The 25001-nt window shown below is 43.9% G+C and overlaps 1 protein-coding gene across 1 annotated transcript; it reads right to left on the bottom strand.

Moving 5' to 3' along the window:
- Window positions 1-407: 407 nt before the first annotated feature.
- Window positions 408-14770, bottom strand: POPDC3 (popeye domain containing 3). The gene is made up of 4 exons (XM_050894498.1): window positions 14701-14770; window positions 4541-5285; window positions 2568-2676; window positions 408-1651 (listed from the first exon to the last, which is right to left on the bottom strand). The coding sequence occupies exons 2-4, from the start codon at window positions 5029-5031 to the stop codon at window positions 1331-1333; spliced, it is 921 nt and encodes a 306-aa protein (XP_050750455.1). The 5' UTR covers window positions 5032-5285; window positions 14701-14770; the 3' UTR covers window positions 408-1330.
- Between the last annotated feature and the right edge of the window lie 10231 nt (window positions 14771-25001).

Here is a 25001-nt window from a genome sequence, read left to right as displayed (position 1 = left end):
CTCCCCAGACCTAAACTTGTATGTATACCCGCACACACACAAACACACAATGGTTGTCCTACCAAACAGTCCAGCAATTTTAAAATATTAAAAATGTGATCTACCTCCAGATATATCAAGCAGCAATACAGTCTCATAAAATAGTAATGCTTCTTATTTTTTGATTACTGGCAGGCATCAGGCATAGCAGCAGGAAGGTCAGTTAGCAAAGACATTCAGACACTTCTCCCTAAAGGCACAGTGACCTCAAGGGTTGAAACCAACTCTCTCCTACCAAAGCGTGAGCTGGTGCTCCCTTACGCCATTAAAACGCCACAGAATTAGGGAGAGAATACCTTTTAAATCAAGAACTTCATAGGCACAGAAAAGTGACTCTGGAAGCTAAACAAGAATGTTTCGGTTAAAAATTGTATTTATTGCTGCGGCTGTTTCTTAGTTTCTTCCTGACAAACCTGGCTAAAAAGAATATTGTAAAACAAACTCCAATAGTTTGGCAGTTGATTGATTAACAGTATTTACTGTACGTCACAAATGGCACTGACACTGTGGAAGCCTAGGTCCTATAGCATCACATTCTATCAGAAACACTACACAATGGTTTCCCTAAGCTATATTTGCAGCAGTTACAACTGCTTTACTTTTCTAATGCCAGCAATTATATTTATGTTTGTTTTCACACAATATGTCTTTAGGACAGAGAGAAACCAATCACTCATGGGACAGAATTTGTTGTTTCCTTCTGTTTGTTTTTTAAGAATCTTGCTGTGCATTTCAAAATCTTTCATTTCTTTAAAAAACAAAACCAATACAATCGGTCTCTTAGTCTTTTTCTGCAATATTCTTCCAGTTAATTGACACAATATTCACGTGGCATAAATATGAATGTTACAAGCAAGTTGCTATATTTTGAAGACAACTTGTTTTCATTGACTATACTGACTATACTTCATTATGGCAAATAATTTTGAGACAGTATAATTACAAATACTGTGGGTCTGGTCTTTTTAAAAATACAACACAGAGGCCACCACAATTACAACAAAACTTCAGCCTGTTATGATTTGTTTTCCTCCAAAAGTAAGGAGATGGAAGATCAACAAAAGACTCAACAGAAACTAAACATACTGCACAAACAGTCAAAATGCAGAAGCCAACCCACTGGCTCTAGAGAGAGGAAGAATTCAAGCTACTCCAATGAAAGTAAATGGCACTTGTCAGTCAAATTTGGCTTGATCGGGTCTCATTCTGCTTCATCTTTCTGCTCTTCTGCTTCACCACTTTGCATTTCCCTTCATCACTTTGAGGAATGGCTGCAGCAGATTTTTCCTTCCTAGGACTGTGTGCTGAAGGAGCTGCAGTTTGTAACCCCCGTGGGCTTGCGCCGGGGGGACCCTCTCTGTAGGTGGTGGGAGGGTTGCACCGGAGGGGTCTCTGGCAGCGAGATGTGGTAGAAGTTCGGTAACCGAATGTCGTACCTAAAGCCTTTCCCCACGTGCACTCTGTCATTCAAGGCATACAGTTTTTCAGCAATGTCACTCCCAATTAAAATTGAGAACAGGCGGGAGATGAAACGGTGTTTAGCAAACAGCAGATACAGCTTCTTTCTCCTCCAGGCCACGTACCGACAATCTGTCTCTGCTGTAAGTGTTACCTATAGAAGAGAAAATTAAAATGAGCTAGGTGATAAGGCAGTGATATTGCCGCTGCTGCCCTTGCTCAGAAAGCACCCCCCTCTCTCAGCAGGCACGCAGGCTGTGTCTGTATCGTACACTTCACGTCTTTGCACCTACTGCAATTCAAGCCATTTAATCCAGCCAGAGAGCTCTGCGAGGTCTACTGTATGCAAAAGACAAGCGAGAAGGGTGACCGGGAATGGACCGAATGATTGCGTCTTGTTGGCCTCAGTGACAGTATGCCTATGCCCACGCTGAACGGCAGCCCCAGCCAGGACGCCCCGGCCCTGCACTCCCTGCTTCGCTCTTGGAAGCCCCAGCTGGAAAGGCAGGTCTAAAGAAAGCTCTCGACAAATGCCATTTACCCTCGTGACACGAGACATCAGATCCCACACAGGCAGGAGCTAGCGTGTCAGTCAAGTGACAGCAGTGAGAGGGCTCACGGATCACAGGGGGCAGCCCCAATGGGCACCGTGTCCCACGCTGTCCCCCCATGCCAAGCTGTACCACAGGCACGCCTCTCCCCAGCCCCTGCTCTCCGGGTCACCTCCCGTAGGGAAGCCTCTTCAGCACCAACTTCCACCCACCTCCTGCAAACCTGGTTTCTCAGGGCTGGATTTTTAGCACAGCCAAAGAACGCAAACAGAGTCTACCTCCCAGATTAGCTTTAAGGAAAACCCCGTTCGTTGTAACAACAAGATACAAACAGAAAGAAGATACAAACAGCATAATCAGTCCAGCGGGTAAAGAGGACTTCCCTCCCCAAATTAATGGAACACCACTTGTTTGTATAATTTCACAAATGAAACCCACAACTAAATGAACTTATTTCTAAACCAATTAGTACACAGTTTTCTGTAGTAGTAAAAAAAACCAAAACACCTCCACTTTTACCTGGAAAATTCCCTCTTCTGTGGGCCTCAGTGAATCCCATTCAGGAGAATCCAGAAATTGAAGAGGAAAAATATAATGCAGAAACTCCCCATCAACTGTCACTCTGATCCTACCAAGATAAGATGTGTTAATTTGTTAGTACTACCTGTAGAGCAGCAATGACTGCAACAAGAATGTGTTATTTCTACTATGTGAGGAGTTTAAATATAGCTTTGAGAGCATGAAAAACCAATCACTGGCCAACAGTATCCTAATTATATTTTTGAACACAACTTGATCAGACCAGTTGAAAGAGAATACAAGACAATCGTGCAACTGAAATGGAAATCTTTCCAGGCTTTATTCAAGTCATATTATTCTCTCTGGGGCAGGTCCGTGCAGCGACGTGCAAGCTTTGCCATGAAAAGGCCAGCATGCACTGGAGAGGTGAAAGACCAATGCGCATAACACTGTTTGCCTCCTTCACTTGAAATCCATGGGATATACTTCTAGGTTTGCCAAATACGCATTTTAGAGGGAACAGAGGGACAAAAGCAGGGAGTGGGAAGCAGGAGTTCCCCATGGCATGCGTTAGGTAGGGCTCTCTCAATGTTTAACAGGAATTACAAGGCCACAGGACTGTCTCTGGAGCCGGGAGAACAGCATGGAGGTATGAGATCTCTGTGTGAATGCTGTGGCCTTCTGCAGATGCCAAAGTAAAATTTTCTTTCTACTTTTTAAACCGTATTTAAGTTTGAAGGCACACAAGCAGGAAACGTACGCTTAAACCTCATGAGCTAAAAGAAAAAAAGCAAGCTGTAGGAGTCCCCTTTTCACATCTGCTCTGCACCGACATTAATGCTTCTTACAAAATCAGAAGCAGCAGCCCTATACTGCACAAAGAGGGGTAGCAGGAACTCCCTGCATGATTACTAACTGGCTGCGCATGTAGAAGGATGGATAACTCTCCTTCAGTATGACTATGACCAAAAGCAACCTCCACGTGGTACTTTCCAGACAGCTCCCAAGAATGCTCTGAACCACGGTGTCACTAAGGACAACTACCTAAAATCCATATTGTTCACTGCAAGTAGTCCTAAATCAGCTGAGTTTCAAGCTGCCTACAAATTCCATCTGTCCATGCAGCAGGCTGTCAAAATGCACCTACAAAGTGTCCCATCAAAGACAGACCATGACCATCATCTCTGGGTATCCCATCTACTCTTGTGGTGGTCCAGTACTGTATACCACTTTGTACACTGTACGAAAGCTAGTATTTCCCTTCAGGAAAGCATCCGCAAGGTTGCCAGAAGGGTCTCCAGTAAGCAGGGAGTACAAGCAGGTGGATTTATTGCCTCCGGGTCTAACTAAAGGCCACAGTATACAGTAACTGTAGACTGAGTTCTGCAAATCTTGATAGGGCTCAACTATGTCCCCTTGTAATGGAAGGGCGCTTTTAGGCCTTCTGCTCTCCCTTACTCCCTCTCTTCTCCCACCCCCCAGAAAGCAACCAAATACAATCTGTATCAAAGTCAAGATCTCTATTAAACAGAGTTTATCTCAGTATATTCCGTTTCATAACTACCTTTTAGTCCTGTTTCAGATGATACTAGCAACGAAAAATAAGAAAGATGCTGTGTTCATCAGCTAGGCAGTAGATAGATAGCAAACCATAGCCTGAAGACTGAAGCACACATTTGTTCCCTTTATCTGCCTAACCTGCTAAGTGCTATGATACAGTGGTCTGGAAAAGAATGACTTAAAATCCTTTTCTTTATGCTATTACAGATTTTGTGCTTAGTGTTTTTACGCTAGTGCTGTCCTAGACAAGTGTATTTAGCCTATTAATATTTATATTACTTGCATTAATATTTAATCTACTGTACTGGAAAATGAACAAACAACACACAAATCAGGCATGTTTTTGCTTTCATTTTCAAGAAGGAGGAAAAAATAAAGGTATTTGCAGTAAGTCTGAACAAACTGATACAAACCTGCCTGACACAAGCAAGGACAGTTTATCAATAGGTGTTTTGCCCTGCATGGCATAACAGTGTTCCTTCTCTAGGGTAACCACTTCTGCATCGCAGCACAAGACGATCTTCCTGTAGACAGTCAAGGAAATTCCCAGAGGCTGGAAGAGAGCGCTGTAGAGTTCCTGGAATTCTCTGTCAAAGGAAACACTCCGAACTTGGTAGGTAACGTAAATGAACTGGACGAAGCATATAGCAAACAGTATAAAATTCCAGGAGAATATATCAGCAGCACAGACATCCAGCCAAGCCCAAACAGAAGAGCAGAGAAAGCCCAATCCAAGCAAGCTGAAGACATAGAGAAGCCCAAAGAATCCACTTCCACCCATGAAGCCCACAACAAAGAGAATACTGGCTAGGTGGTAGATAGATCCCTCTGCCTCTTGCTTCCAAGTGGTACACGTAGGATGTGCATATATCAAACTTTCCCAAAAACTTGCATTTTCTCCCATGGCTGGAATAATTTTTCGATTCAGCTGAATCTTGGAAATTTCTACTTATGAGATGTAGCTAGTGGGGTCCTTTGCTTTTCCATTCTTGCAAACTCTGCTCAATGATCACAGAACGTCAGGGTCTCTTTTGGTAGTAAAGTCGCACTTAGGATTTCCAGCAACTAGGAAGCTAATGTTCTCAGAAGGCAATGCTGTTTCTCATCAGTTCATGCATTGTTTTGACTTCAGCCGTGTCATCTATAGCATCATCTGATCTGGACAAGTGAAGAAAAGACGAATTACTTATAAAATGATTTTCATCAATTAAACTCTATCAAAGCTTTTATTGTCTAAAACCACAGACTGCATTACAATCTTCCAATTCCCCTTGTAGCCCTGTGATTCCAGGATCAAACCTTAATATTCATTCAATTGAAGATCATGTTTCTGTATCTATGAATGCTGTAGCAACTGGCAAATCGCCACTGAATCCATGTAAACCTGTACATCACATCCACAACATCCTGTGACAAGCCTTCCCACAGCCTAACTGCTGAGAAGGTAGTTGCATTTGTTGGTCCTGAACCTGCTGCCTGCGAGTCTCATTTAGTGCCCTACCTAGCTCTTGGACAAGAAGTGACAGTGAACTCTTGTTCACCTCCTCCATCTCACTCTAAATTTCGGTCAAACCACTCTCAATGAGTTGAGGAAGGCTGCTCTCTGCCCCCAGAGACAACAAACTACATCCCCAAACACCACAATAAGGGAAACCCAAGTATCACCCCGGATGGTCTTTTCTACTCCAACGATGACAGGCAAAAAGCTGTCATGTATAAGGAAGGCTACAAAGCTTAAAGGCAGCTTTATACAGATTATGTTGTTAGAACACGAAGTAGTCCTGCAAAATACTTCTCAAAGAGCATTTACAAAGCAATTTTATAACATTCAAAGTTCTACCTCGTATAATTTCATGCCACGGACCACATAATTTTATTGTTCAACAATGTAAAATGTTAAACATGCTATTTGTTTCCATATGATAATATATTCCTAAGAGTTAAATAAAAAGTAAAATACACAACTGAAAAGCATGGAAAAAACCAAAATAAATTAAAAAAAAAAAATCAAACCCAGTTTTCTATGTCTGTCTTTTAAAGTAAAAATACATGCTTCAGTGTGAGATTAGACATGGTAGAAATTGCAAAGCCAGAGTCTATCAGTAGCGTAATCAGGACTGAAACCCACCAAAGTCTTTAACTGTCTGGCTCTTTTCCTGGTAAAACAGCAGGGAAGCTAAGAAATATCTTGCTATCTAAATTTTTAGATTCTCTAGAGTATCAAAGGTAGCTTTTTTTTTTTCCAAGAGCCACAGAAGTCAATACTTAAAAAGTACTGCTGGTGCAGCGAAGCATGCAGCATCATTCAGCAGGGCTTTCAGTGGTGTTTTTTTTTTTACAGTGACAGGTCTAAGAAATGAATAAACCAAAGTTGTATCACATTTCCTAGCTGCTACAGCTTTACTTCTTTTAAGTTCATTCAAGCCCCATCATTAATACCATGACACAAAAACACGAATGCTAAATAAAGACATAAAATCCTAAACAACTGAGCAGCAGAGTTCAGAAGAAAAGGTTAGGAGGAGAGCTCTCCCTCTCTGGGAGTGGTGATAGGGAAGTCACTGGCCCATAAAAATATCACAGCTAAAGAGCACGGAACCTCTCCAAATTAAAGTGCTTGATATCCTACTGCAGTGGAAGAACCAGCATTACAAGAACGAGGTAGTTTGTAACTATAAGCTTTTCTGTTTGTCTCTTTACCCAAATACTCTTCTCTGGTACAGGATTCCCCCTGGATGCAGGATTTAGCCCTTGGAGAATGGGAGGTGAGAACTGCAGCAGCTACGAAGAAGTTACCTAGGCACGGTAAGAGCATGAGGAATTTTAGGCAGTACTTCTGTGATCAAGGGGTAAGATTTCTGAACCAAAAGAAAATAAAACTAGAACATGCAGTTCCCAGACCTTGTGTTCTGAATCCAGTCAGCATTTCCACTGCACAGTCAAAAATCGGCAGCAGAAGTTTTTTGTTTGATTGTTTTTTTAAATAGAATCATTGATAACAGTGATTTTGGATTATTGTTAATACTTCTACTCTATTGCCAACGTTTTGTTCTGAGCAGTTCTCATGAAGACCCTAATTTCTACAAAAAATTCAGTGTTTTGAATGGAACCATGACTGAGAAGTTACATGGGAAGCTGTATGCATGCCACAAACAAAAACACCGGGGATCCATACTGTAATCTACTTTCCATTACCAACGTCTTTTTGTCATGCAAAGTCACACATTGCAATAATTTGACATGAAGTTGCAATAATTTCACAAAAATTATGTTCAATTTCCAATTCGCTTATAGCATTCACAGTCTGCCCACACTACAGCTCATAGCATTGCTGTAAAACATCTATTCATGACAAGATGGGTCAAAATAATTTGGAAAGAACAGCACACCACTAGGACACAGATAGAGGATCATCATGCACAAAACCAAAGGCCTGGAAAAACTGTCCTGTATTTGTAACTGTTTATTTTTGGAATGGGACCTGTCTTCCAAAACCACTGTAAGCAAAATTCCCACTTATTTCAGTAGTTCTGCACAATGAGAACTTTTACTGTGCTACAGCGTCACCCAGGCTGGAGAGGGCCTCCCTCCATCTCGGCAAAAGGGAGGGCAAAGGACGGAGGCCAGCGCTAGCACAGAATACAGCCTCACCAACATGACACTCTCCTGAGCTACGTAAGGTGTGCAGGCAAAACCAAATCCTCTGGAAATACTGGTGAAGCCTGCTACTAAATGGACCTGGTTTCTCAGGGCTACGGTTAAGAGCAGGCATGCTTGCTGCCAGTGAACTGCAGGCAGAAAGAGAGGATGCACCTCTTTTTAATCAAGAAATTATTCCATGATTTGGGAGCTAAAAATTGTTGGTAGTTTTTTTAATGAAGTATTAAATAGAGCAGAGACAATAGTATGTATGGGTCTAAGTACAGTAAAATTTCTAATTTTGATTGGTTTAGTGCTAGATAAGGCCTTTCACATTTTTCTTTATAGTTCTACACGTCCAAAATTTAAACTCCTGAGGGCTTCAGAACAGTGACTCTAATTAAGCCATTCATCTACTGCAAGTGGGGGTGGGGGGAGAAAAATCCGCCAAACCAAAAAACCAAACAGCTGTGGTACCAGCTGTGAGTCATCCTCCACTGAGGACCAGTCTACAAAGTGCCCACAATAGTACGGCATTACCAAGTTGGAAGCACCTGAAGGGGACACCATCCTTTCACTGAGATGCTTCGGCGTTCTTAGCTACCAGGACAGGGAACGTGCCAACTGACGTGGCCTTATTTGACGTCCTGCTTCAGTTGTCCTGGCTGTGGTGAACAGTTATCGCTACAGGTTCATTTGATGGTGGTGATCAAGCAAGCTTCAGCGGGAATCTGCATTTACAGCAGGAATCTTGGATTATAAGCCTGAAGAACTGTATCTTCCCAAAGTAAATGTTGAATACTTTCTACTCTGTCCCCTGTCTACAGAGAAGAAGGAGCACCACGCACAAGCACAGGCTCTGCTATGTGACTACCGTATTCAGAATAACACAGCATTGACGTCTGTAGGCTGCCAGAGCCAGAGGTGCATGGAAGAGGTCTCCTCCCAGCTCAGGAAGGAGACATGGCCTGCCAACACAGGCTGAATTACTGAGATGCTTCTGAGTGTTTTGCCCCACCACGCATCCCACCCTCTCCAGCAGGAGCAGATCAAGTGCTGGGAAAAATCAGTCCAGACTAGACATGTGAGCAATATACAGCGGCATGGACTTCTTTAAGACAAACAACAGCATTGCTGAAAGGACTAAGCTGTCATCAGAAAGTGTTAAAATCAACGAGTTTGCTGGAGCTTCAAAGCATTAAATGGAGTATTTCACTTATACTCTCCAAAATAAACACCTGCCAGGAACTTAAAACTTCATATAAGCAGTACACTAAAACAGTCAAAACAGAATTAATTTATATTGTAATTTAAATGCACATAGTACAACTTCCCCCTCCCCAAACAGGCATTTTCCCCATACACTGTAGTATTCCCACAAAGAATCACCGATTACGTACATTTTTAATTTGCTTGAGAACTGGGTACTTCACCCCATTTTTGTCACTGACGACTCAAATTCAACTCTGAGAAGCTTTGTGTGGTAGTTACTGTGTCTGGATCACAATAATTTCTGCAAAAAATAAACCATAAAAGCCCTGAGGCCACCAGCAGTTCTCTCTTTGGTCTTTTTAATTAAGTCAAAAGTAAAGCTATTCAGAGTTTGAATACTCCGTTCTCCGTTGTCTTATCCCAAGCATTCAGCCAGAAAGCCCTCAGCACTTTCACACTGTATGTGTTGACAGGCCATAGAGCCGTACATGCTGATCGTGTAACCAGCTTGGATGAATTGTTTGCTACAGGTTTGGAAGCAAAAGGGAAGATTTTTCTTTACAGCATATATGCTTTCACGTACAAAATGAGATTATGCTGGATTTAGCAGGATTTGTCTCACTGGTTTTAGCCATCTACAGCGTAGATGTTTATAGATGAGCTAGTGGCCACAGCCTGGCTCGGCAGTCAGCAAAGCTGCTCCAGCAACTCTGCTGGGAACCAAGCGGTCCCTCCAGCCAAGGGGGGCCCTCCCAGCCTCGATGCCCCCCGCTTCCAGAGGGTCAAGCTTCGAGTGCCCCGTCTAGGCTGGCAAGTTACATCTGGTCTGGCCATCATTTAGATGTATAAAAAGAAGCTGCTCCTTAATTTTAGCAAGTACTTCCTCTAACATGCAACGTAAATGCATATGTCGATTAACGTACCCCTTCCTTCCATTACCCCTACATCTCTGAAATCCTCTCTCTGCCCCCCTACTGACACCTATTGCTCTCAATGGTTGTTTATGTAGCATGCTTTCCCCAAGCTATTTTCTTTCTGCAGTTGTTCACTTGGGGTTAGATACCCAAAGGGACCGAGACAACCAAACTCTTAATTGCAATGCAGTGTCTAACTTGGTGCACAGAGGAGCTATGCACCTACAGAGAGGTATGGCTACGCACCTATAGGCAAGTATGGGCAGATAAACAAGCTATTTTCAGTGATAAACTGTTCTTGAACCCACTCCAGGCTCAAAACATGCATGCAGCAATTAGGACAGTAACTAACAACACAAGCTAGCTTACCTTAAATTTCTTGAGACTATATCCTAGAGAAAGCAGTAATTATAATACTGGAAAACACAGGGTTTTCCCGAGAAAACGCAGCTTGTGCAATACAGAGAAGGCTACAGTAGCTTCATCACAGTCCATAACATCTATTCAGGAAGACGGAAGGAGGATGAGTAAGAAAAGGACTACCCAATCGGAAAGACAAAGGTATCAAGATAATCAGTCACTATAAAACTAGATATATTCAGATTACAAAGAAACACAAGCATACATAGCAAAGGTAATTAATTAATGGGATGGCTTTAAAGATTTCCTTTGCTGGGAATTAAGGAAGTCAGGATGCTGTCTGGTACCTAAAATAAATCTGGGTATGCTACTATTAAAAAATTAATTGATTTACTACAATTCTATATTTTATTCTACAGGAATTCAGATTAGATGATCACAACGATGTTTTCTGGACTTTTGTCTTAAGTTACTTAATATAAAAAAGTTGTATATACCTGGAAAGTTACATAGGCTTCTAGATTTCCTTGGGAAGACCAGCTATCTCAGATACCAACTAAGCAGCTACTACAGACAACAGAAAACACTGAAGACAGGTATCTCTCTGAAATTATGCCTCATATAGATCTTCCAGAAGAAACGTTCATCCATGTGGAGCCAGCATCCCTTCCTGCCAATGTTTTTCAAAGAAAGGGATGTTTCATCAATGAATGCTTTAACACGAAACATGTATGCAACCCTGGCAGCCGAGCCTCAGGATCCTGCTCCCCGGGTGAGTGTCCCCATCGCAGAATGAAGAGCGACTGCAGCGCGGTTCTCCCTCCCTCAGTCTCCTTTCTGCACAACATCACACCTTCAACAAGAAGGGCAGCAAGTGACCCACCCACCCGAGTCAAAATGAGTCACTCGGGGCACCCTCATGGGAGGAGGGAAGACGGGTTTGCACTCCCTTGGGCCGAGGAAGGCATCCTGTGTCTCACTGATGTCTCATCGCTATGTCTCACCCTCTGGATCAGTGCTCTGAGTGCAGGCTGTCACTTGGAAGGTAAAGCATCTCAGGCGTTAGGAAAAGTGGTCAAACCGCACGCTTCCCAGTCCTTCCATTACTCCCCTGGGCTGTGCAAGCTGCAATTGCCAAATTGGACCCCCACCCCCGGAGCATCCATGTGAAGTGATACCTTCTCAGAGAGCGATCCTTCTGGGAATGCTGAGAGCTACAAAACAAGCAGCTGGGGCACGTCCAGCCATCAGTGGTGTTTCACTGCCTTCAGGGCAGCTCTGAGAAATAACCACCAGCCAAGTGGGACTTTTCGGGGCCAAAACCCTGCTCTGGTCAGGCAGAATTTAGGCTCCCACGTTCAAGGTTGTTCAACCAAGAACCCCTTTCAGTCAGCTGCTGCCTAACCCTGGAGACACCCCAATGCCATCTCTGTGTTGAAGTCAATGGTCCACATGAATGACCCACCAATGGCACGAGGCTGGTGACTGGCTGTCCTCCTTGCCAGGCTGGGCCTGACTCCCGTCTCCCTACGGCAGCGGAGGCAGAACTGCTTTCTCCAAAGCAGAGCCCTTTAACGGGAGCCTTTTCATGGGACTTCCAATTCATCGAGCTTTTTTGGCTGCAGCTGGGAAGGCCTGATTCTACTTACAATTTGCTCAAATTCCTACTAATCTTTTCAAGAAGTGGAAAAAAGCTGGGTGGGGGGAGGCATCAAGACAGAAAGAAAACCCACAGCTATACAGAATAGGTTAAGATTCATTAGAAGCACTGCATACAGTGAAGCTGCTATTATTTAGTCTTTAAATATTTAAAGACCAGCTTACTATACACAGCTTACAGTACTTGAACGATTCCTCATTTATCACTGTAAAATATACAATGCAATCCTCTGTGGTTGCAAAGCCAATACTGAAGATGCTATCTATCTTATCATCTAGATAGTATCTAATATGAAAAAAAAAATTACAGATTTTCTTCCAGTTTGAATCAGAACTGATGAACTGTAAGTACATGTGGTACTCCTGCCAAACTAAGAAGAATAATCCCCTCCCTCCTTTTTTTAAGGTCTTTTGCTCCGAGGAAACATGAGCATGGAATGACAGTCAGACATTTTTTAAACTAACTATGGATTGCCAGCACTTGGGTAAATTTGAGCAAGGCTCTTGTATGTTGAACAGCATTGGCCAAATAATAATTCAGGGCGTCTGTTTTATTGTGTTTTATAACAGGAACTGCAAAGTGAAGCACAAGTTCAAGCTTTTCTACAGTTCAACTTTTAATAATAGAGAAAGCAGCTACAATGCATATTTCACAAGTGCTTTAAAACTGTGTTAATGAACTACAGCTGAACTCCGCAGAATTCAGCTTAAATGAGTTTGTAGGGTGTAGTAGTGCCTTTGGACGGGAATGTATTCCCACGAAACCAACCGCCTGACCTGAACTTCATTTCCAAAAAAAATAAATAAACACAGAGGCTTGGTTCATCGCACTATCCCTGCACGTACAGCTGGATTATGGAGAAGTAGTGTCACGAGCCATGTGTTCAAACAGATAAAACAGCACACTGAGCCATGAAACGCCACATTTATGTACCCCGTGAGCTCTAAACCAGAGTGAAACACAGTGAAAGGCAGCGAGGATGCCCTAATGGAGCTGCTGAAATTATTTATATTTACTGGAGGGTTTGAGGTTAGAAGTACAGTTCCACTCTCTGCTTTACTGGAACAAGTGTCATACGGCTTTACATACAAAACAGAGCCAGGCAGAAGCATGCATGTGGCACCAGTTTAGCATCACTTTCATTAGTTTTCTATCTATGAGAGCCAGCATACTCTTAGTTTCATCACATAATACAATCACAAACCGAGGCTTTGTTCACTGTACAATATCTGACTTTTCTTTGGGCAACAGCAGCGTGCCCAGTTACAGGTACCGTATCATTACCTGGAGACACTGATCAGAGTTCTTTTTCGCAAGATAGTGGAACACACTAAAATGATAAAATAAAATCTCATCTCTGAAGAGCCTGCACACTTAATAAAAAGATTAAATGCAGCTTCAGCTAACAGCCCTTTTCTTGAATCCTTAGTAAACTTTCTGTTCTCAACTTTGTCATAAAAGGTTTTCCTGCTACAAACTTTGCCTTCACAATCACCTGTATCACATTTCCTTCTGTTTCAATATCTATTCTCCTCACTACAGGACTTGCAGTGTACTTGCTATTTTGGAGGCAAGGCATTGCTTAAAAACTTGACATTTTAAGCTACTTTATTATTTGGCACCACACAGAACTTTGTGGAAAGCCTGCACAGCAACAGTTCTGCAGATGTGGAAACCATTTCTTGTTTTGCTGTGATCAGTGAAGACATTTTTACTTGCATGTATGCAATCATATTCCCATTAATCAACGGAGTGTCAAGAAGCCCTAGTTCTGGAAGCCAGATTTCATCAATGACATCTTTATAACACTACCAGGTGGTCCATGATTCAATATTACAAGAGATCAGCCATACAAAATGTTTGCCCATAAAGTGACTGACAGCCTAAACGCACACAAAGCTTTACAGAACAGCTGAAGAAAATGTGGTAAAATATTACAGTTTGGAAAAATATGTTTGGAAAGAAATATTATAGTTTGGGGAAAAGGAGTGTTTGTATCGTTCGTTCTATCTTTGGAAAGAAACAACTGCAAATGCAAAACCAGATCTTAATTTCAGGGTTCATCTGCTCTTACCATTTGTTGATGGGGAGAGAGAAGAATCAAGTAACGGCAGCCTATGAAGCAAACCCCTAGTCAGTGGAAGAAATCCCCGGATCCCGAGTTGGTTTTGTGAAAGTAGAGATACTTCCCGAGTCCGCTCCTGTGTGAGCGGGCAGCAGCTGCACCCGAGGAGAAACCAGAAACCACGCTTTCCTAAGAAATAAACCCTGAACCCCAGAGATATAACGAAGAGTCTCACTTCAGACAGGCCGCTCGGGAGGGGAAGAGCCGGGCAGCGTGCCCCGCTCCTCTACAAAGGGGACACGGCAAAGCTCTCCAACTTCTAGCCGAGGCTGAACTCGGGCGCTCCGGTTACCACAGCCGGACGGCACCGGCGGGGCGTGCTGGGGCGGAGCGCACTCCTCCCAAGGCAGGGAGCGCCCCGACCCGCCCGCCGTTACTCCCCGTCACACGCCGCCCAGCGCCCCGCCGAGCCCTCGGGGCGGCAGCCCTCCCCCGACGGCCAGTCCCCGCCGCCGCCCCGGGCCCGAAGCGGGTGTCCCCGGAGCGCAGCGGGGCGGGAGGCGGCCCGGCTCCCCCTCGCCCCCCGGCCCCGGGCAGAGCGGGGCGACGCTCCGCTCGCTGCCTGACTGGGCAGCGCCGGCGGGGGGCGGGCGGAGGCAGCGCCGGGGATTCAGCCCGCCCCGGCTCGGCCCGGCCGGCTGCCGCCCTCCCCGCGCCCCTTACCTGCCCCGCGGCCCTGCCCGCGCCCTCGGAAAAGTTTCCCGGCCGCCCGGACGGGACGGGCTCAGGCTGCCGCACCTCAGCGCTGCCGGCACCGCGTCCCGCCGCGGCCACCCAGCCGCCGCTGTGACTAAAATAGGCAGAAGCCGGCGGGAGGCTGCGGGCGGCGCCAGCTCCGGGGCCGGCACCGAGCGGCCGCAGCGCGCAGGCGCCTCCCGCCGGGCCCGGGGGGCTGCGGGCGGCGGGGGCCACCCCAGGCGAGGCGAGCGGAGACGCGCTGGCCGAGCCCGGGGCAGCCGAGGCGGCGGGAGCTGCCGCCCGTCCCGGCGCGCCCCTCCTGCGGCGGCGGCGGCGGGGAGCGGCGGCCGCGCTCCCCCCCCCCCCCGGCAGCCGGTCCCGCCGCGGGGCTCTCCCGCCGCCCGGTGCTGCCGGTGGGCGCCGAAGGCGTCGAAGGGGCGGGCGGGGGAAGGAGGAGGCGGCGCGGCTGGCTGCGGCGAGCCCTCAGGGACGGCGGAGCCCGCGGCGGTGCCACCCGCTGAACTTGGGCACCTTAAAACCGGCTGTGGCTGCAGCCCGGGCGCTTGGCTGGGACTTGCACGCAAAACCCGCGGCTTTTGAGACACACGGAGAAAGACGTCTCGTTTGGTACTGCTGCCTCGGGTTAAATTGTCCGGAACTATTGGTTTGGAATAAATAAAAATACACTTTTCTGCTCTTTCACCCCAGCAGCATGTTTCTTCAGAAGGGAGATACATGCCTTCAGGGTTGCCTTCGTTACGTGACTAGTGCACCTATATATACACGACCTTCAGTTACTTCGTTTCAGAACAAGCATACGCCTCACCAAGAATATAGTTAAAAGTGTTGGTACAGTGTCAATACATAAGCCCTTCAGTGTACTAGCCATGCATTTGTTCTGGCGATCACTTTGTGTCTCGGGGAGAGAGAATTTGATGGAAGGAGACAGACTTACAAGTTGTTAATACACAAAAAATCACAGCATACTAAGTGTGCAGCTCTTGTTACTGCAGAAGATATAGTTCTCAATAACTGGAGCATGAGCAGTAATATCTTTTAAATAGTAAGAGTGGAGAACCTCGTGTGCTTGCTGGTGGCCAGCTCTGAGGTCCCACGGTAGGCTGACACGCTCGTCGTACAGCAGGGCGATGCAGGGCAATGCACTGATGTGAACTTCCCCAGGAGTAAAAGGACAGAGCAACCTGTCATGCTCTAGATAGAGGGATTAGGGCTTTTCTTAACACCTTTGTGAACTTGCTTTCCCAAGGGTTTTTTTTATTTTCAAAGATTTTTAGCTCCATATTTACCAGGGAAGAAGATGCATAAATTTTTGGAATAATCGATTCTCCTAAGACTTGAGAAAACAAAGAGCCAGAGCAGTTTAGCCGAAAGCTATCCTGAGTTACATATATTCAGAATTTCATTATCTGATTGCAGTATTTATTTTTATGTTTATTATTTTTGAGAGAAAAAAGTCTTCCTATAAATCGAATCAAGTATGTATTAAGGTTCTTGTAGTTAATTAATCATTTAAAGGGTTTTGCAGTGTAGCTCCAAATACCTTTCAGACATGCTTTGCATATGATATTTTACAACTTGTTTAATTTTAGCAGTATCGTTTGAGAGATTTCTATACTAGCAAACCTGAGGCAGTGCTGATTTACATTTTTTTCCCTTTTTGTTCTCTGTACTTGGGTGGAGTTGAAAGCACCCAGCCACCTACTCAGATTTATCCCCAGTTGCATTAGGCATAAATTTACCCACTATATTTACTCTTCATAGGGATGATAGCAAAGGGATGGGGAAACACATAATAAAAGAAGGATGCTAAAGTTATTTGATCTACTTATCTACTGAGATTATATTCTAATAAACCACTATTATGTCAATTAAAACATGTTCCTCCTAATCATCATAAAAGAAGCAAGAAAATGTTGATGGCATATCTGTAAGACATTTTTTGAGTTGTACTTAGTTGGAAGCAACGGTCATCATAATTCTCCACAGGCGTATAGATCACCAAGGAACAGTTCTACTATAATAATTTTTATTTTAATTCAATCAACTCCACATCAAATATTCTCTAGCACTATAAGACTGAGACTACAAATGACCTTCTCAATCTAGTCTTGAAAATCAGACCTGGATGAGAGATCCAAGGGAGGCAATAATAAAATGGCAAAGCCACCACGCGCTGAGGAGAGACTAGTGCTGCCCAGCGTGCTTTGAACCAGCCACTTGAGTGATTGGACTACTCTTTGATATATTTAAAACCGCTTGTGGTACTTACATAAAATGACTACTTTTAAAAGGTCAAATAATATAATAAATGTAAACCCAAATTATAACCAATATTATCCTTTGCAGCAGTATGGCAAGATATGAAGTTCATACTTAAAAGTAGGCTTACAAGAGAGCCTGTGGCGAGACTCAGAAATCCAATATCAGACCTGAAAAGGTGTAGGAGACTTTGTGGCCTGGTCGAGGGAGAGGCGAGCCGTGGCAAACACTCTGTGCGGAGGGTGGGAATGCGCCTGGCTGAGGAGGCAGCAAGGGCCAGCTGGGAAGGGGCAGCAGAAAGTGCAAGATTTGTTCCAGTTGGGCTGGACAGGAACCTGAACACCTGAACTGGCACCTTTGGGCCAGTCCCACTGTTCAGCTGTGAAACTGGATGGCGTGAGTTTCTGGTGTAACAGCTGGTTGTAAACAGCTCTCTTCTCATACCTGCTATTCGATTTATGGGAGTACCTTAGATGCACCTATCTCTGGGCATGATCCATCCTATGAGAAGTCTGACAGCTCCATAAAACAGGCAGATTGCCTTGCTGTCGGCTTCTCGACAGCCCTGCCTCCAGATGCTGCTCATAGTGTTGCTGCAGTCAAGGCAGGGTTATCTGAGCAGGCACCCAGAAGAGCCCCCAGAGTGCTGGCACCAGACCTTCCCTTGGGTGTGCTGGCGATTTCCCCCAGACAGAGGAAGAAAAAAGCTCAGTGTATGATTTCACTGTCTAGAAAACAGCCCCATCTATTTCCTCAATAACTGCTTAAGGAGGGACTGACTTACAACATCGGATGGTTGCCTTCTGCATTATCTCTGAAGTAATGGTGTTTCTTACATCATGCTGTACTCTAGGAGGAGAAGTTATCAATAACTGTGTTTAAGGGGGAGATTTTTTATATTTTCTTAGACTTTTTAAATGTTTAATAAATCTTGACTGCATTTTTCTTTCCCTGCATTGTCCTTGGTCAATAAAAATAAGCGATGAAGCAGGGGGATATGGTAGCAGGTGACATGATTAATTACCTCTTTAGGAAGCGATGTGCTTTTCTTCTATGGATGTAATATTGTACTTCCCAGGTAGTTGCAAGAGGGCTCTTGTGTAGGAGCTCTTAGTCATTTTGGAATGAGAATTAAACTGTTTATGTACTTTGAAAAGGTTTTAGCAGACTTTTGTATAGCTGAGTTCTCCTACAGAAACCCCTCCTCCCGTTATTTGTGGGTACAACTGAAGTAAGAAGAATCAGGACTGCGTTCATGGAGTAAACTAGTTTCTATTGCTACCTCTTACAAGCAAGACATCAACCAAGTCGTGTCATAACACAATATAATCCTGTGGTTCAGATCATATGCAGCCTGCAGAACCGAGCAAAATTAAAATTGGAAACCTTTTTTAAAATGTCATTCAATTAACAGCATTCCCTGTCAGGTACAGATAAAATAGTTTTAATTAATTTAGGCAAAAGGCTCTCTTTTATGCATCAGTCAAATAAAATGCTAAATAGGGCATTTAAGTTTTCATCTTTTCACTTTTAAAGTCTTTCAGATAATAGACTTGGAATTAAGTATCCTCAGCTGCAGTTAAGTTGGAAAGCCTTAGCTGCTTCTCCACCCAGGTTTCCATCAGCCAGGGTGCGGGGGATATAGTTCCCTGACCAAGTGACTTCACACCCTGAAGCAGCCTGACCACAGAGAAGGGGATTTCTCCTTCTGGAAGCTGTCTCTTCCCAGCCTGAGCTCATTTCAGACACCAGCATCCAGAAGAGGTGGAAGAGGTACCCAACGTAGGATTTAGCTGTAACAAAAATATGCGAATCCCAGTCTGTGGCTGCTGCTGACGGAGATGTTTACATTCACTCAGTGAGCGCTTTCCTGGCTTTAGGTTTGTAGAAGGACCCCCCCTGTGGTTTCTGCACGTGGCCAGAGTCACTCTGCTCAGGGCATTTGCCACAGCCATTGCTAAGCTCAGTCACTGTACCTGACCGTGCCAGAGCCAAGGACAGGCTCAGAGCCTGCTTCTCTCGTCCTCAAAGGTTTGAGCCCTGCACAAAGTTCAGCTGTTGTCAAATGTAGGAACCAGAGAAGGCTCCAAGATTTCTATGGGCCAAGAAGAGGGATGCAAAAACCGTGTGGGTTGAAAGCCCAATGCTTAGGGCACTCAGTTGTGGGAGAGGAAAGACCTGCATTTTCTCAAGACTGTTTCCACTTTGCAGCTAAATACAGTTTAATGCCAAGTACAGAAACAAACCCAGAAACTAGCACTAAACCTGGACTGTGTGCCAAAACCACTGCCCCGTGGCACCTCTGCCTCGCTCGGATACACCCCATGGATGCTGAGTATGATGTCCACGTGTTCGGAAGCTGGCAAATATAGCACGGTAAATGCTTGTATGGCAAAAAAGAGATGTGGATTTGAATTGTTCTAGACCTCCAGCTGCTCGGATGGGTGCTTTAACCATGAGAGTGTTAGGTAAAAGGTGGGCTGCCCACACAGGGGAGGGATGCGGCTGAAACCTGTGAGACGAGGTGCTTCACTGGGCTGACGTTTGCATCACTGCAGAGCCATAGTTCAGTCCACCCCTCAAGTAAGGTGTCTGCTCAGGAGTGAGAATATAAAGTTAAAAATACAGAGTGTAAATCTGAAAGCTCTTCAAAGCATTATGTAACTATGGAAGATATCAACTGTGAAAATGAAAAGGTTATGTTATAGTCAGGCGAATAAAGCAGATGCTTTCCATCACAAATGTTTAAAGACTCTTCAGGCATGGAGATGGTTTCTGTTATCAGTATCTGATACTCTCTCTTGCTGAAGTTCTGAGTTGTCATCAACCTCCTACTAGATGCTGGAAAAAGAAAGGAAACCTGTAATTCCCAGCCTAAGCTTTCATGTCAAATGTCTTAGTAGTTACATAATGTTTTCAATAGCTTTTAGATTTACACTTATTTTTAACTCTATACTCTCACTGCTCATTTTGCTTTTTCACCTTCTTCCCGCTCACCCTTCATCTTTTCCCAGAAGCCTTCTGTCTCAGTCCTTACCAATCAAGCTATTTTCACTGTCATTAAGAATAGATAAAGATCTTTTAAATAAATTATTATCTTTGCTTAGAAAGATCCAGATGACCAGATGTGCCGGCCAATGCAAGAGGTCTGTTTGGCTGGGGGAGCCCATCTTCTTGTTAAAAACAAGTTTGGACTAGGTCAGAGTTGCACCAGTTTCAGCTGACACACATACAATGTTATTTAGCTCTTGTTTCACCCACTGTAGCTCTCATTCTTGGTGTTAGGAAGATGCATCTACAAAAAAGTGTTAGATTAATTGCAGGTGGAAACTATGGGTAACGTATGTCATCGAGCCCTAGCAGTGAACAGAAGCATGGTAAGCCCTAGTCAGCAGACTTGCCGTGAAGGCTTATGGAGTTTAAGAAATACTACTCAAATATTTGTCAAAAAAGCCTCCTCTTCAAACCAAACTTTTTATTTGAAGTGTTCAAAGAGAGAAAAATCATGTAGCGTACCAAGCCACTGTAGTATAGCCCTAGCCCCTTGCAGGTACAGGAGAGTGGCATGATGGCGTGGGGAATTCTGCATTGCTGTTTCCCACCTTCTGCCCGTATTCTGTGCACATTGAAGTGCAGCTGGAGTACGGAAAAAAATCATTGCAAATATCTGTTCTTGCACGTGGTTGCACTCTTTTAGTTCTAGACTTATCTGCCAAGGTTGTTATCAGTAATACTGAATTGTGGGGCTGAATTTCACCATGCATATCATATTTCTGGTCTGAATTGTGGTCATCAATACAAAAAGGACTTCACTCCTGTAAATACAGGTTCCTGGTATTACTAACTATATCCATCATGATCACTGTTCTTGCATTTTGCGTTAGACACAAAGCTTTGCAGAGACCCTCAGATAGCAAGGATACAGTTATATTTAATTCAAAGGTATAAAAATAGGAAATGGATTCTTTTGAGTGTTCACTTTATTATGTTGCTAATGAATTATAAAATGTATATCATCAAAACAAATATTCTTGAAATTGCTTCCTAATGAATCACTTAGACAATGTGCCTATTCAGTTGTGTCAATGATTAATTATATTCTTGCCTCCTTCCTGGAATACAAATGCTTTTATTAAAGCAATCCAAAGACAGTAAGACAACAGACTCATTCTTATGGTCATTCATTCAGTTGTGGATTGATAGAGTATTCCTTTCAGCGTTTTTAGAGTGTATCTGAACAGCTGCAAGTGGCTGTGACATAAATGAAAGTTCATGTCACCTTAAGCAGAATGAGATGGAAGACAGTCTATTCATCCAGTTTCAGCTTATCAGTGCACAGTCATTAAATACTAATATTATCTGGAGCACTGTGATAAATGCAGAGCGTACCATGCCAGCTACAGGCGTCATCAGATGGGAGCCTTTTTACAACGTTCTGATGCACGGAGGTGAATTATTCCGGAATATTAAACATTTCATTAGTTCTCAGCTTCGAGATACGGCTTTAAAAGTGGCCAGCCTCACAGAAAAAATCATTATCACCGAATGCAATACTTACAAATCGGTATTTATGAAGTTCAGCGACTGCCACTATTAAGGAGCCTCAGAAATCTTTGTATAGGTGTCATCATTTCTGCAAGTCTGAAAAGCAGTCGCTTATTTGCATAATGGCATTCACATCATTGTTGAAAGATTAGGATTGATTTAATGAAAGTGGTCACGGGCAGAGAAAAATGCTTTTGCACTGAATTTAAATAAGTAAATCCTGAGCTTAGGCATTCCTTTTTGGCCTCCTAGCAGAAGACACATAGAAAACCTTGACTGCCAGCTGTCCTTGGCACTGATGGGCTTCATGTCAGTGAAGATAATTAATGATGTTGGTTCATCTACCCAACTACTTAGGTGTCAGTAAGCAGATTACTTTAATCTAGTAAACCAACATGTTCATTTACATGGAAAGAAAGAAGCACTGGAGAATTAGTTTAGTATGGTTTATCTTGCGTAATGTGAAGTGACCAATTTACAGTGATGGGAAACGAGGAGGGGTAGAAGTAAGTAGGAATGTACCACACCTGGCTGTCGGATGCAATGCCTTCAGGGTGTACAGTTTAGCTAAAATCGATGAAAGTTAAAGGAAAGACCAAAATACAATTAATCCGTTATGAAGAACATCCAGACATAAAGGATCCATCCTTTATGTACTCTCTGTATTAAAAATATTTGATTTGAGTGAAAGTTTAGTAAGAAGAAATACTCAGAGTTATCTTGTATGTAGGCTGTGGCAAAACAAAATCGGTAACTTACAGAAGAGGAAAGTAAAGGTTTTAAAAATGTGAATATTTTGTAAATGTTTTGGATGACAAAGAAAAGGCAGAGTGCCTGAACCACAGCTGACTGCGTTTGACAGTGCTCTTTTTCTTCAAAGTGCAACATTTACATGTGGGAAAAATGACATTTAAAAAAAAAAAGGCAAAGAGAACACAATTTCCTTCACCTATTAATATGCCTCTTTCTTGGTTCAAGCTTGCCTTTGTTTTTGCACATGCAGCTCACTGAATTTGGTCAGTGGCCCTCTGGGCGAGCCCTGTCCAAATCCATTATGGAAAAGGAGACTCTTCTTGAGTTCAGGGGAGTTTAGGTGTAGCTCTGGATGAGGAAAGATTTGGGGTCGGTCCTGCTATTGAAAGTCCTCACATGGGACAAAACCCACATCCCAGCTGTTGCACTGACTTTGCCACATTCAGCCGTGAGGTCCCATAGCCTGGTCGGCCGGGATGAGGCAGGCACTTGCCACGGGTGGCAGGCGGATGCAGGCCAGGACCATGAGTGCCTCCAAGTCCTGCGGTGTGAAGGGGGAGCAGCTCCCGTGGGCTGCGCGGCAGGGAGGGAGGGAAAACCCAAGTAAAGGCTCCTGAGACCTCCCTCACTCTCTCCTCGCAGACTGCCGGAGTCAGCCTTTCTGGGCAGGGCTGGGTACAGCTGCTCTCCCTGGGCCGATGCGAGGGAGGGCAGAGGTGCTGGCTGCAGGGAGGTGGCCATCTCCTCCCAGAGCCAGGCCCTGACTTGGCACCAGCACCCTGGTCTGCTTGGGCAGAGAGGTCCTTGCAAGAGCTACTCGGCCACTTTTGGCAAAATCCATTTTTCCCTCTTACTGCCAAGAAGCTTCTGGCTAGCCAGGCTCATTAGCCTGAGGTAGCAGCCGTGACCAGCTTCTTGATGCATGAATTTGCTTGTGCCTTCCTCATTCATTCAGGTACAGATGAAAAAAGATATAAGCAATGAAGAGCTAGTGCTTTGTCCGTGTGATGTGGCATCAGGACAGCTGCCTTCTCCTCTAAAATCCTCACCTGGGGCTTCTGTGGCACCAGAGAGCTTCTGGCTTCTGAACTGTCCCCGCAGGTCGCTCCCTCCTCCTCACCTCCAGATGCTCGCCCAGACTCTGCCCGTACACAGGACCAGACCGATCGAGGGAAACAGCCAGCAAAGAAGCAATTACTGGATTAATGAGCTCCGTTGTGACTACAAAAGCATATTTCTATGCCATGGAAATCAGCAGGAGGGTGCAAGTGCAACAGAATATGAAAGATTAGTGAGTATCGGTACGTCAGGGCTTGGGGACTTCTTTTCCCCAAACAGGAATATGATGCTGTTCTCACTGAACAGCATGTACGTGAGGCACCTTTCCTGTATATTAGCAATACAAATATATTACCGAGCTAGCCCACAGGGAGGGAAAATCAATACATTAAGGGAGGATGGAGTTGAGAATACATGTACTCATACTGGGCACACATATACAAGCTTAGATAAGAAAATGGATAACAATTGAAATTCAATTTAGGGACTTCAGAAATAGCTTATTCTTTCTGGAAAGTGTCATCCACTTCAACATATTCCTTTATCTTGTTCTCCCTTAATAAGGATATTGTCTTTCAATTGAGTTAACTCTCCTAGTTGCTTAATTACTTTAAAAGAGTATCTCAGTTACTCTTTTCATAATCTGTTTTCAGGCATGTTTGCCTGCACTTATTTATAGCAACTGAGAATATTTTTTTTCTTTAGTCTTTTCTGGCATGATCTTTACAATTTGCAGTGTATGTTTTGGCTAAACACATTCAGCCAAAAGAGTAACACAGACAGATCTAATTGCAGACATGTAGGCTAAAATCTAGCATCAATGAGATTGCTCTCAAAAATGAAGCTGTTCGGAAGTATTTATGAAAATGACAATTGAATTGTATCCTTGAAGACTGGAAATTTGGGAAGGTCATTCTGCTTGTTAATGTAGATTACCTGCCATAATGCCAATAGACTATGTATCACTGCACACAAATAATGAATAAATGCTAATAAAAATTGCACTGCTTTTGCATTTATTACATGCACAGAAAATTATGTCTAGAGTATCTGAACATGGATGACATGCTCAGATACTGCAGTGATCGGCTGCATATGGAAACCGAAGGGGAGTAAATAAAAAATGCCTTGTGCTAATTTTTTTTTCTGCTTCTGTGCTAAGGAGTAGATACCTTTCTGAAGTAAACATGTGTGGACAGATACATATCAGAGAGCTATCCAAGCTAATTTTTAAATCACAGCCCTCTGAACATGCTAATTGACTGTGCTAGGGTATTTCTATGCAACAGTTGTAAAGTGGACGTATCTAGTTAGGGCGAAGCTTAACTCAGAGCTGTCTGTGCTAGCTCAGTCCTGGAGGCACGCAGATGCACTAGAAATCATGACCAGGAGTTTTCGAGAAGCAAGGTGGAACCTAGAGGGTTAATATTTTACTTTTGGTTATTATTTGCACTGGATACAAAGTATTACACAGAAAAAAAAGTGGAAACATAATTTACCATACTACCTTTTACCATATGGTCTGTGGAGTAAAGGAACAACAAACAAACAACAAAAAAGAAAGTGTTATGTCTGCAGAGCTCCTATTTCCCAATGTGCTGATCAGCTTTTATGTTTATCATTAAGAAATGCTGTAGCACTGGCGGTAA

Source organism: Gymnogyps californianus, chromosome 3 (genome assembly GCF_018139145.2).
Source record: "Gymnogyps californianus isolate 813 chromosome 3, ASM1813914v2, whole genome shotgun sequence".
NCBI classification, from domain to species: domain Eukaryota; kingdom Metazoa; phylum Chordata; class Aves; order Accipitriformes; family Cathartidae; genus Gymnogyps; species Gymnogyps californianus.
The sequence above is the reverse complement of the archived record's forward strand: the minus strand, read 5'-3'. Positions and strand labels throughout refer to the sequence as shown.